Source organism: Molothrus ater, chromosome 27 (assembly GCF_012460135.2).
Source record: "Molothrus ater isolate BHLD 08-10-18 breed brown headed cowbird chromosome 27, BPBGC_Mater_1.1, whole genome shotgun sequence".
Taxonomy (NCBI): Eukaryota; Metazoa; Chordata; class Aves; order Passeriformes; family Icteridae; genus Molothrus; species Molothrus ater.
In genome coordinates, this window is record NC_050504.2 from 4,144,554 (window position 1) to 4,158,622 (window position 14,069).

The 14,069-nt window shown below is 43.6% G+C and overlaps 2 protein-coding genes across 2 annotated transcripts; one reads left to right on the plus strand and one right to left on the minus strand.

The window, feature by feature from the left end:
- DUSP3 (dual specificity phosphatase 3) lies at positions 1-9,628 on the minus strand. Its single transcript, XM_036399075.2, has 3 exons — positions 9,465-9,628; positions 6,225-6,451; positions 1-4,022 (listed from the first exon to the last, which is right to left on the minus strand). The coding sequence occupies exons 1-3, from the start codon at positions 9,584-9,586 to the stop codon at positions 3,817-3,819; spliced, it is 555 nt and encodes a 184-aa protein (XP_036254968.1). The 5' UTR covers positions 9,587-9,628; the 3' UTR covers positions 1-3,816.
- On the plus strand, positions 9,613-13,984 carry LOC118696760 (ras-related protein Rab-18-B-like). The gene is made up of 7 exons (XM_036399074.2): positions 9,613-9,831; positions 9,902-9,957; positions 10,234-10,295; positions 10,658-10,730; positions 11,651-11,769; positions 12,033-12,099; positions 12,900-13,984. The coding sequence occupies exons 1-7, from the start codon at positions 9,767-9,769 to the stop codon at positions 13,073-13,075; spliced, it is 618 nt and encodes a 205-aa protein (XP_036254967.1). The 5' UTR covers positions 9,613-9,766; the 3' UTR covers positions 13,076-13,984.
- Positions 13,985-14,069: the final 85 nt, after the last annotated feature.

The window sequence follows — 14,069 nt, forward strand, 5'->3', positions numbered from 1 at the left end:
TTCGTTATTTCCAGGATTTATTTGCAGAATAAATTAATAAATAACTAAAACTAATTCTCACCAGCAAATCCTTGAAAGACACCTCTCAGGCTTGTTCTGTTTCTAGTTTTACTCTTTGGTGAAGCCCAGAAAGTAATTTTAGGAGAAATTTCTGTGCTAAACTAAGACAGATTCCACTAGGCAGTCTCTGTACTAAAAACATCATAGTAAACTAGCAGAACTAATATAAAAAATAAAATTAGGTAAAATTTTCTGCTTCTGGCATCAGAGACAGAGTGTTGCTGTTTGCAACAAACTGTTCTTTCCAAATGTACCTCCCTAAATTAGCATTCTTGTAAGGAAGATCTCACAGCAAAGGGCAGATGCTCAGCAATTTCAGAGGAATAAAAAGCTCTATTTTTTCCAATACATTCTCATTTTCATATTACAAGGAAAGAAAGCTCTCATTCCCATGTTTTATGTAATCTTTCCTTCTACAATCAGGAAGAGAAATTTAGAAGTATACAGCACAATCACTGTGGGTTACAGACATACAAGACCTTCCTGGCCAGCTCAAATGGGCAGAGGAATTTGCAAGATGACTGTACTTGGAGAGCCAGACTCACAGGAAGGGTATGAGCCATTAATGGAGCACTGGTCTGACATTTTAACTATTTTTAGCCTGCTCTAAAAGCAGAAATGGCTCCGTTGCTGAGTTGCCTATCAGTGATTTTAAATATGATCCACTGTCTCACTTTTAAAAACAATTTCTAACATTGTTTTACTTATGCCTCTCCACCCTCCTGTCACAAAACATTTGCTAAATCAGTTTTGTTATACTGAGACAAATGGGCCAGAGTTTCCATAGGAGTGACCAGTGTCCCATGAAGTAAAAATTATCTTGACTATAAGAACACATTCCCCTGTTTTGATTTTCAATATTTCTTGGTACTGACAACTACAGAAAGTAAACAGACTCAATTTTAATAAACCATTCTGGTTTATTAAAGGTCAACAAAGGTCTAATGCCTAATGGTTTCTTAGCTCTTTAAAGGACTGGAATTTTGACTTCCAAGTAACAGGTGAAAGATAAAGTGCATCCAATGTGAATTTCCCTTTTTCTTCCTTATAGTGCAAATAGGTGTTAAGAATACATGGTGTGAGACAAGAAAAAAAAATCTATGTTTAAAGTAAAATTTTTTAAAGGGCAATTTATAAATTAGACTGCAGTGTGAGAAGTCAGCATTGTAGAAAAGGCAAGGCCAGTATTCCTATTTCCAAAGCCACGACTCCTACTTCACACAATATGAAAATAGTAACAAGGAGTTTTGAAGAAGCAAATAATCTACTCCTGATTAAATGGATCAATGGGAGAAAGCAAATAGGTGTGTAATTAGGTGGTGGAATTGATTACTGCTTATTATTACTGAACCATCCTGGTTCAAAGCAAGCACTGAACACTGACTGGCTGTGGAGGTGTGACAGGGACACCATGCAGAGTGTCCCCCCACTGTCACCTGAAGGACACAACAGAAAAGGCTCCTTGGTGTGGCAGCTCCATCCTGTGGAAGGTAAGCCAGGAGGACTGGAGCTCAAGCAGAATAATCTCCTCTGGAGCTGAACTTTACCTGGCTGTGCAGAGCCTCCCCTGCCTCTCCCACACTCCTCCAACCACACAACCCCAAAACCAGCAGTAAAACCATGCCTGGATGTCCTTTGTGATTTCTGACTGCTAAACAATATCTGATTGTCAAACAATGCTTGCCTGGCCTTTGTGATTGCTGATTGCTGACCTGAGTAGACAAAACTTCATCTGGGACCACATGTGTTACTATTGAAGTGTTTCTGTTTAAAACAGTGTTAAGATTTTTCATTCTAGAACTACATTAAAGCAGAGGTGAGAATGGAGCAGTCACCCTGGTTTCTGATGGTTTAACCAACAATTCCAGTCAGCAGTGGGAGATCCCTGGCATGAATACAGTGCTGTAAATCACAGGTACACATTTACACACTAAGTCAGGCACAGTGCAAACAAAGCTCCCTCTCCCAACACTCATTTCATCTGTAGTTAACAGAATCAAGTCATCATTTATTTGAATACAATGTAAATATTTCCTATACAGTGTGGTACTTTACAATGCTCATTTTTATTTCATGATACCATGCAAGCAATCCAAGAAGTCAAGAGTGTTCTTGTGCAAACTGCTCTGTAAGCACACCTGTGCTGGAAGGAACCTGCACGTGAGCTCATTCCATTCTGTTATTGAACAGTGATAGCAAAGAAGAGATAAAGACACTGTAATTCCATACAAGCTTTGAAAGGCATTATATTAGGATACTTAAATTATACATCCACCACAAACACTTCTAAATACTAATTATCATTTCTTCCTTGTTCAAGTTCTTCCCTCAGCATTTGCTCTTGACATTTTTTCTACTATGATTTTGAAATAAAAATAAAAGAGCATTTAATAACAGACTATTTCATGTCCATTGTAACAGAAAAGATAAAAAACTATTCTTGGAAACACAGTGTGCATCAAGCATGGGTTCTGAATGGCTTTACTCTCACACTGTGCATTGCATAAATCCACACAAAACACTGCATGCACTTTATTTTCCAAGTGAGTGCATCTGTGCATTTGTACATATGCTTCCCATTCCTTGAAGCTCCTACATTCAAACTTTAGGCACCTGTGTGCATGAAAAAGAAGCTTTAGAAATTACAGTGCTCCTATTAAGAGTGAGTGAAGGGATGTGTTGGGGCTTTTGGGAGCTGGTGCTCTGGTTGATAGTATAGGGATAAAATGTTTCTAAAATCATGGGATATTCAGGGGAGCTGGAAAGGTTGGGCCTGGCAAAACGTTAGGGTTTACTGGATCATGCAAAACTGCACCTGTATAATCATTTAATGACTATGATAAAAGATATGATTGTTATATGATAAATGACATAACTGTTGAATATGATGATTGTTTGGTAGTTGGATATAATTATTGTTTAATCATAACAAGAATAATGATGTTTGGGGAGCTTGATGGAAACTACAGAAATCCATGCTTGGATGAAATCAATGTACTGGATTTTTGTTTTGGGAGTGGCACTGGGGACACTGAGGACACTGGGAGTGGCACTGGGGACATTGAGACAGTCCCAGTGCAGTGTCCCCAAGGGCTCATCCTGGGCACCAGCTCCATGCAGGACGCCAGGGACCCAACCACCAGCTCCAGTTTGCACTGGGAACAGGGAAATGTGGACACTGGGAGGGGCACTGGGGACACTGGGAATGGTACTGGGACAGTCCCAGTCCAGTGTTCCTAAGGGCTCGTTAAATTACAAGAATCCTTGGATGAAATCAATGTATACAATAGAACAATGTAAGTTTAATAATTAATATGTAATTATATAATAAGGGTATAAAACTGTGTTCATCCTGAACCCATGGTGGAGTCAGATTTGGGTCTGTGCCCCTGACATCCAGAGCTCTTCAATAAAAGCACTTACATATAATCAATCTGTCATGACAAGCTAAAGACAAAGCTTAAACAAATCACATTCAATGTCAATGCAAACCATACGCTATGGAGTCTGCAGGGGCTCTGAAATGTGTGTGAAGACAGCTGGACTTATCCCTCTACAAACATCCCTTGATGGCAAACAGCGACACAATTTTGTCCCATCTCGAAAGCATCACAGAGTTCCAGACGGATATTTTCACTAGACAAGCAGCAATTCCAGCCCCGGGGCGGTTGAAATTCGCATCTCTAAAGCTCCTAACCCATCCCCTAAAGCTCTGAGAAACCGAAACCCCCAAAACCCCCGCTGCGGTGCTGCGCCCTAGGGTTGGACCTTGCCCTCCTTCAGCAGGCGCTCGTTGAGCTGGCAGAGCTGCCGGAGGAAGCCGTCGTTGGGGCCGATCTCGCGCTGCTGGCGCACGGCGCAGAGCGCGCTGCGCACGTCCATGCCCCGCCGCAGCATCAGGTAGGCGATGACCAGCGTGGGCGAGCGGCTGTAGCCCTCCCGGCAGTGCACCAGCACCTGGCCTGCGGGGAGACAGCCACAGCTCAGGGTTAGGCTGCGAGGCAACGGGAAGCGCAGCGGGGGACGCGTGTTGGGAAGGATGGAAGCGTGACAAGGGCCGGTCGGTAGAGCACGGGACTCGTAATGCCAGGGTGGTGGGTTTGAGCACCGCGTTGGGCGCCAAATGTGTCTGTAAGAGCTGAAATGAGGGATGTGGGGCTGCAGGGGCTCTCCCAAATGCAGGTTAATCCATCCAAGAGGTTACAGCAGGCCAGGGTGGTGGGTGACAGAGCTGTGCCCACAGCTGTCAGCTCCAGCTGCAGGCAGGCCTGGACACCCTTTGGTTTTGGTTACAATGCATTATAAACTTTCCTCTGCTGAGCATCTTCATACAGGAGAACCAATCTATACCTTAACTTTTTTAAAGTTTGACAAGAAAGTCTCACAGGTATGTGTGCTTAGCAGAAAGATTTTTGAATGTAGAATCTGAAGAATAGAGATGGAAGCAAGTTTTGATGTAGAAGAAAAGAATTGCTGAGCCAGTCTCACTGGATAACCAAGGAGGCAAAGGGTATTGAGAGGAATGGTGGATTTGTCTTTACAAACAAGCTGTGGGTCTGCTGGTAGATAAAACCAGCACTGGGGGATAAAAGAAACAATGGGAAGGATTCCACTGATTGATGAATGGAAAAAGAGATTTGCTTTTACAAATAAACTTTAGGTTTTCTGATAAATGAAATTAGACATTGAAAGATGAAAGAAACCATGAGATAGAAAAAACCCTAAATTCTGTAAGAATGGAAAATTAAAAGGGAGGGTTGTACATTAGAGGGAAATCTTTGGTATCAGGTGTTCTGGGAAGTCTGTACCTCTGAAGTACCTCAGAAATGGGGAAAGAGAGAAGGGAAATGTGGGAAATTAGGATAAAAAGGAGGCTGCATCCTCCAAAAATTTGAGAGATCCCAGGGGAATTCCCCATGGCCTCTCCCTTTATTCGAGTAAAGTCAAAGGACTCCTTTATACTTCAATGTCCAACAAAACTAACAATTTGGAGTAGCCAGTTAATCTTAAACCTGACTCCCACATCACCCAGCTCCAAGGTCCCTCTTTGTTTACCACATTAAAAAACCAGTGGTAGGTGTGGTAAACAACTGCTCAGAGTGAAAGAACCAGCAAATGGAACTGCTGCAAACCCAGACTGACTCTGAATTTACTGACCCTGAAACTTTTGAGATTAAACTGAGCAGGTGCAGTCATGGCACAGCAAACCCTTCTCTCCTCTTGCAGCCTGGTTTCAGTGAGCCACAGTGCTAACTGCAAGAGTTGCATTTAAGTTTTAGAATTTTTCATACTCCACCAAACTGGATGAAGAATTTATTTCCATCTGTCAAAACCCACATCACAGCTCCAGAATCCCTTTGCCCATTTCAGAGAAAGGACTTCTAGAATTGTGGGAGTTCTCATTGCTCCTGTTCAATGCTCAGCCACGAAGCAAGAAGGAAATTAGGCATGTGTAGAAATAACTGAAATGTTGAAATAGCTAGACAACACAAACACCATCTGTCCCACTGCACTGTGTCCTAGGATTTCTGCTCTGAGGAAACACACTACAGAGAAATGTGGCAATAAACAACATTGCAAATACGACCTTCAACTTTCCTGCAATCCTAGGAAATAGAGGCAATCAACACATAAAATAATGTAATGACTTAATATAATGAAAACTGTAAGGTGACAGTCTGTATTCTTACTGTACATTTGGAAAAACCACATATAACAGGTTATGTGACTACTCTTCAGTACTTGTATTACTTATATCAATTCTGCCTTTAAATTGTAATTTCTAATGTCCTTAAACCACTTTTAGACCCTTAACTTATTTTTTTAAGAATATTTTATTAGAAAAGAAGAAGAGAAAAATTAAAAACATCTGAGGAAAAGTACAAACATTTCTTCCCAGAAAGAAACTATAATAAGATGCAGCAGCTGTTCCTCATTTCAAAGTCACCCCTACAGAATTCCCTTTGCCAGGTACTGGAGACCTGCATGTATAAACACAAGACAAAGCTGTGCCTTCTTGTGCCTGATTCAGGGCCTTTATCTGAATTTTTCACTTGGTTGTTCTGTGGATAATAAGAGCAAAGAAGCATTTTAAACAGCAAATGACTAAGAAACATATGCAGTGCACAGAAAACATGGTAGAAAGGTATTTCAGTTCGCCTTACCATCCTTCTGGGAAAGGGCTTTGTCAATAAAATCAGCTGCCTCCTCAAAGTAGCGACTGAGGTTAAATTCCTGTGTGTCATTGGCTTTAATGCCATGGTATCTGATGCCTGAGCCTTCATAGAACTCTGCATTAGTGTTCACATGCATGAATGATTTCCCCTCTGCTGCATTCAGAACATGGGTTATCCCCAGATGCTGCAGCCTCATTATGTTCTTGGCTATGAACCTGCATGACAAAAAGTGTCAAGAAAATCATTAGAATTTGGTGAATTATCTCAGTATTTAGGTATTGAGAACCAAACCCTTGGATTTTTCTGTTAATAGATGCCAAATATGCCCAAAAAGTGAATTAGCTACAGGTTATAAATTCACAAAAATATTCAGAGCCATGGTCCCTTACTTGTGCATGAGAGAATGCTGATTTCTTGTCTGACACTGAGGAATGCACACATGAACGTGAATCTGCATCTGTTAGATCCTACTGTGGCATAAAATTCTAACTTTCTGAACATAAAATTCTGACCAAAGTAGGGAGACACTGGAGATGATAACACACTAACTTCTAAGGTTAACAGTTATCCACATAATTTAAAAACCAGTTAAACAACCCTGCTCAGTAACACAAGTGACCATGCACCAACCTCAGCTTGTGTCCTGGGATGCAATCCACAGTAAGGGGAGCTAACCATAAAGGAATATCAGGAGAGCATTGACTCCTTTTTGCCATAATCCCACTGCTTTTCATTCTGAGTCTGATTCTTTCCTTATGTCAGTTGCAATATTTGCCCCACTTTCCTGGGAAATAAAAAACCCCACGTGTTTTATCACTCTGTGTGGTCTCCTAGTAAAATCTAAGCCCCAGTGGCCAACATCAGCAGAATGTGACAGAAAGCTTGAGCTGAAGGATAACTCAGTTCCTGCACACTGTGTGAAAAGAGGTAGCCTAGACAGATTGGTTTTAAAAGCAGTTTTCAGTATGTGTTTAACTGGATATGGAAACAAATATTTTTTTAAAAACTCCCCACAGCTCAACTCCTAAATTGCAAATTATGGTCTTAATATTAAGCTGAGCTCCAGATAAGCATTTGTGCAGCATCACTCTGGACAAGTTTCTGTGAGATGGCAATGCATCCAGGGCTTGTGGCTGGACACTTAGGCAATCTAAAAAAATAAACACCCAAATCAGTCAGTTTTCATCTATATGAATCTCTGAGTCCATTCACTCACAATTTTGATGTAATTCAAGGCCATGAACATCTTGAGAATTTCTTTCTTCCTGATGATTGCACACCCCTTAAATTCTAGTGAAAGCAGATGAAGATTTATGCATGACTGAAGCTTCTGCATTTTCTGCTGTCTGTGCCAAGCAACTATGGCAATGAACCAAATATTTGTAAGACTTCATTACCCAAACAAATGCTGACAGATTTTCCATCTGGCAGGACATCATCTGTGCCAGGGGAGAAGTTTCAGTGTCTGGAGAATTCTGCTTTCAACACAAAAATCCTACAGAGCAAGGCCAAACCAAAAAGTGTTAATTCAGGGGTGAGTTCCTATGCTTAGTAGAGTGAGAATATGGTTTAATTAACATGATATAGATCAGCATATTTCTGACTGTTCAGCATCAACAGGAACTCCCATCCAGAAATCATGGTTGAATGTGGCAACAGATTGTTATTTTTAAATTATTTACTGCACAAATCAGCTTCCAAGCTATGATTTCCTTGTTTTCCCCAGGAAAAAACTACTATTTTGTAACTACTACAAATATGAAGGAGATGGTGGCTGCCAGACATCAGGCTGGCTACTGAATGATTTCAGTCCCAGCTCTAGATATGCATGTCCTAGCTGTAACAAATATAATTTGGTTTGGCTTAAAGGTAAGTTAGTGAAAATCCATGATCTTGAGTTGTATTTCTTTAAGAGGTAAAAACCTAAAATAAGTACAGGGATCCAGTGTATTTAAAAAAAAAAAAAAAAAACCACTTAAAATTTCACAGGGAAGAAGTGCACAGAGATGGACCAAAAAGGGGAAGGAGAATCAGCAGTGTGAAAAATGCGTATTTTATGATTGGCTTTTCACAAATATTAAATTGAATATTATATATGTTGTGTTAGAAAGTGATGCTGTATTAATTCTCTTAAGTAGTGTGCTAAATATAGTTTGAGGTTATAACAAAATGTTAAAATAGAAATGATGCTATGTAGGGTACTTTTTTTAAAGAAAGGACTCGCACTGAGATAGCAGCCACAGGACACCTGAATCTTTCAGACAAAGAGAATTTATTGCTCCATTATCAGAGGATGACGCCGTTAGGATTCAGAGGAAGAAGCTGACACTGCCCAGACAGAATCCTGAGTTTGAATGGAATTTCTGCATCATATATGAGGTGTATGAATATGCAACAGGTTATTGTTTTTAAGGGTTAATCCTCTGTTAACGTGGGTCCTTTTTAGGGCTTATTTGGCCCAGAAAAAGGTACCCGGACTGTCCATAACTCTTTGTTTTTATTGTCTCATATTGTCCTAATCCAAATTGTCCAAATTATTATTACTCTAATTATGTTACTATTTTTATAACCATTTTATTGCTATTAAACTTCTAAAATTTTAAGAACAAGCGATTGGCGTTTTTCACAAGCAGGATAGGACAGCATAACTGAAATCATGATGTGGTGTAAAACATAAACCCCGCTGAGATCCAGCAGATCCTGCAGCCTGACTGCCCCGGGCTCGAAGCACCGGGAGCTGCTCGGTGACGGTCACGGCCCGGCCCGGCCCGGTCCCACTGCCCGCCGGGCACCGAACCCGGCATGGCCCGGCCCCTCCACGCACTGCACCCGGCCCGGTCCCACTGCCCGCCGGGCACCGAACCCAGCCCGGCCCGGCCCCTCCACGCACTGCACCCGGCCCGGTCCCTCTGCCCGCCGGGCGCCGCACTCGGCCCGGCCGCTCCACACACCGCACCTGTCCCGGCCCCTTCACACACCGCACCCGGCCCGGCCCGGTCCGGTCCCTCTGCCCGCCGGGCACCGCTACCGGCCCGGCCCCTTCACACACCGCACTCGGCCCAGCCCCTCTGCCCGCCGGGCACCGTTACGGGCCCGGCCTCTCCGCACACCCCACCCAGCCCAGCCCGGCCCAGCCCAGCCCGGCCCGGCCCGGCCCCTCCCGGCCCCTCCGCCCCCCGTGCCCTCCCAGGCCGGGCCTGCCCCGCGCCCCCGCTCCGGCGCACTCACGCGTTCCCCACGTGGATGCGCGGCACCACCTCGTTGCTGTGCGCGCTGGGCAGGCTGTAGCAGCCGCTCCCGTTAGACAGGAGATCGTTCAGCTCCTCCACCGAGATCTGGTAATCGCCCATGGCCGAGCCCTTGGCGCTGCGGCTCCAGCCCGGCCCGCTCCCGCCCCGCCCGGCCCCGGCCGCCGCCTCCGAGGCGGGGCCGCGGCAGCTGCCGGGGCCGCACCGCCGGGAGCAGCGGGCGGCTGCTCGGGGAGCGCAGCAGCGGCGGCGGCGGCGGCGGCTGGACCGGAGCGCTGCGGGATGGAGCCCGCAGGCCTCACCCTGAAGCTCCTGCTGGTCGGGGACAGCGGCGTGGGCAAGACCAGGTGCTGGAGCGGCCCGCGGGGGTGCCCCGAGCGCAGCCCCGGGCTGAGGCCGCGCTCTCTGTCCCCACAGCCTCCTGCGGAGGTTCACGGACGGCGCCTTCGAGCCGCGCCTCACACCCACCGTCGGTGAGCCCGGGGTCCGCCCGCCCGGAGCTGGGCTCGTTCCTGCTGGGCTCGTTCTTGCTGGGCTCCTTCTTGCGGGGCTCCTTCTTGCCGGGCATTTTCTTACCGGGCTCGTTCCTGCTTGGGCTCACTCCTGCCGGGCTCCTTCTTGCTGGGCTTGTTCTTTTTGGGGTCCGGAGCCGGGATCGTGCGAATGCGAGGGCTGCCACGGCGGGCATTCGGTAGTTGCTTCTGACGAGCCTCTCCTTCTGACTTTGAGCCGCCCTTTCTAACTTTCAGGTATTGATTTTAAAGTGAAGAAAATGCTGGTGGAGGGCCGTGCAGTACAGCTGGCCATATGGGTAGGTTTTGTTCCAGACAGGTGGGGACGTGTTGGGTTTTGAGAGGTGCACAAGCTTCAAGAGCTCCTTTTTGTGGTTTCCTCGCTTCCTTCCTGCTCCTCCTCTCTCTTTGCTGAAGTCTTCCTCATGTTGAGATTTCATGAGTGTCGTGATGGTACAGCAGGAGCTGCAAACAAACAAAACCACTTCTAAAGGCTTCCTTAGTCAAGGTTTGGGACTTCCTTCCTTTTCATGTTTTCCTTACTCCTCAGGATTTAAAATTTTAAATTTCCTTGTCTTGTTTAGTTTAAAATACCTCTTTTTTTTGTTCTAAATGTATTTGATGTTGTGTGTTCGGGGTTATTTTCCCCCTCCTTCTGCAGGATACAGCAGGACAGGAGCGTTTCAGAACAGTGACTCCCAGTTACTACAGAGGAGCTCAAGGGGTTGTTTTAGGTATGAAATAAATGGGAGAAAAGCATGATGACAGAAATTGTGGGCTTTATTTCTCCTAAATGTGCATGTCCTTGCAAAAGGAAGTTATCCAAGAGAATCTAAGGAATAATTATGGCTCAAACACTGGGTATGCAAAACCACAGGCAGGAAATGTTGCTGCTTCAAAATATTTTAAATTAAAAAGGCAGAGATGTCATGCTGCAAGTTGTTGAGTGGATGAATTATTAGCTTTGCAGCTATCACATGGGTGGTTTTCTGGTAATAAGGCTAATCAGGGGTTGTGTTGTGTTCTTTTCCCCATTATGTTTTTACTTCTTTTTTTCCCCAGAAACTATTGATGTGATTGTTGTGATTATGGTAAGACTTGAGGTTTGTACACAGACAAAGCCCCTTCAGAGTGACAACAACAATTAGAAAACAAAGGGGTTCTTCCTTTCAGGATTTGTGAAGGCTAACCTTAACTCTGCTCTACAAAATATTCTTTCTATGATTTTTAAACCTTGGTGATTTATGTAAATGCAATTATTAAGTTACCAGTACCCAAAAGTAGCTTTGAACTCAGTCCATCTTTTAGCAGCAGCATGTGCATGTACTTATACATAAAATTAGCTGACAAAATACCTACTGAAAAATATTCTGTGTGGCCCAATTCAGCACTACCAACAGGTGGAATATTTCTGTTGGGTAAATCTGATTTTTCCTCCAGAGGTGCCTGTGGTCTGTAATGCTGAGGGAGCACAGCCCAGTGTGTTCCAGCTCTGGGAGCAGTGTGAGGCTGATGCCTCTTTCTGTAGTTCCCTAGCACCGTTTGTTTTTTCCGGGCAGCAGTTAGGAAGTGTGGATGGACCAAGTTGTGTCACAATGAAGGAAACGTTGTCCAAGGCTCTACAGCTGTTGAGCTCCTTTTCCTCTGTTCTCAGTGTATGATGTTACAAGAAAAGCCACTTTCACAGGACTGGGAAGGTGGCTGAATGAGCTGGAGATGTACACCACATCCAGCAGCACTGTGAAGATGTTGGTTGGCAATAAAACTGATAAGGTCAGTTTGGGAATGCATCCTTTTCCCTTCTCCCCTGGGTTATTTGTTCATCACAGGGTGTAAATGTGAGGTGAGTGCTGTAGGTAACACAGCCAGCCTGGCAGTGAGCTACAGAGTGGGAAAATCCAGTTGATTAATACATACCACATTTTTTCCTTTCAACAAAACGTCATTTTTGAGGTTTTGTTCTCATTTCAGTGCTGCTTTTCTGGGTATTTTTGAGTGTAGCTTATTTCAGTTGTGTTCTTCATCTGTCCCTGCAGCCTGACCGTGAAGTGGAGAGAAAAGAAGGGCTGCAGCTTGCCAGGAAACACTCACTGCTTTTCATAGGTATGAACCTCTGGGACAAAACCTTAAACATTCAAATATTTATTTTGGGATTGCCAAGCATGAATGTACAATTGTATTTCAGGTTGATGGGTTGTTAAAGCTTTTTTTTTAGTACCTAATTAATATGGGTTCCTTTTGCTGTAATTCCTGTGCAGGGATGTAGTTTTCAGTTTCTGCATTGGCCAGAAGCATTTTTCTCTGAAACAGATTTACTGCATACACTGTACAGGCATGAATTTTATATTCTCTTGAAACTAGGAGGGTTTTTTAATTCAGAGCCCAGAAGACTGAATTTTTCCTCCTTACTGGTGTCTGCAAGGACCTTGCCTGATCTTTCATTTCCAAGTTTCTGTTGCAGCTACATAAAAGACAATATTCTTAGAGCAACAATAAAATGTGCAATGTGAAGCTATAAAGGTGGGAGTTTCTAAAGAGAAAGTTTCTTGAAAAGATTTCTGGGAGAAATTCAAACACATAGAGGACAACATGCAATTCTTTCTCAGCTTTGTTATGGAATAATTATCTTCTACATTTACTGTCACAACCTGAGAACAATTTCTTTTTCTCCATTATGGAGAAAATGGGGAACTGTGGATTTCTTTTTGGTGGAAAAATGTGAGACTTCAGACTGGGATGTATTTCTGTTTATCCTATTCAACTGAAGTGTACATTTAAGAGAGACAGGAGAGGAGGTTCAGTCATTAAAAAACTCCCATCTTCTCTCTGCTCCTAAAATAAAGTTTTCTAAGTGGAATATACTCCCTGCAAATGAGATAAAATCTTTTTCCCCCTTCCTCCAGAGACCAGTGCCAAGACACAGGATGGAGTGCACCATGCCTTTGAGGAGCTGGTGATAAAGATCCTGCAGACTCCAGATCTCTGGGATAAGGGCACAGGGAAAAAGGGAGTGCAGCTCCTGGAATCTTCAGCACAGCAGCATAAAGGGTTATGTGGTGCCTACTGTGCACTTATTTAAATGTACAGCTGGCTGTTCTGCCTGACTGGAGGAAATTAAAAAATGGGGTGGGATGGGATTCCAAGCACCAATCTGTGCCATCAGTTGTGCAGATCCAAACCACAAACTCATTAACAAAATACATTTTTTATTCATTAACAAAATACAGTTTCTCCTTCCCTTTTGCACAACTGCTGCCTACAGGTATTTTTCTGGTAGCTCTCAGATTTTTCACTATTAAATCATAGTGCTGCTATGAGAATTGTGCTTTTGCTGTATGACATTCAAGGTGGGCTTTTGCTAGAATTCCTGCCTCAGCATAAATTAATTGGAATTCAATTCTGGAATATGATTGAGAAGTTTCTCTTCCCTTGGATGGCATGGGAGGCTTTGAAGCACCCAAGTTACCTCCATGTAGTTACTCAGCAGGAGTTAGATCAGTGGCCACAGTTTCCTGATTTTGGATGGTTTTAAAAAGTCAAAATTGCTACATGTCCCCGGACAGTGAGCTGAGTTCTGGTTAATTAAAGCTGTTAATTAAAGCTGTGATGAAGAGGATGTGTCATGTAACACTTGTCAGGGAAAGTGCAGGACACTGTGGTGGCTGCTGTTCTCTTTGCACTGAGGATCAGGGATGAGATGCACTCCTCATTTTGGGCTGTGGTTTTGCAGTCACTGAGAGTCTCTGCAAACCCTTGTCCTCTTCCAGCAACCACAGATAAAACTGGAGATTTTATCAGAGTTGATAAAAACGTTATCAGAAATTGATAAAACTCAATTTCACAGAAAATGTGCTGCCTATGGGAGACTTTGCACTTGAGTGAGTCTGTCACCAGCCCCACTATGAAGTTACCCTTTTGTCTTTTACACTTTTAATGGCAATATTGTATTTTTGCTAACTTACTTACATTAAAATAACTGAAAATTTCAGATGTAACTTGTGCCTTGCTTCTGTTAATGCATATCTCTACTATTAGACTATGTTAGATCATAAGCACACATACAGCTTTATTTA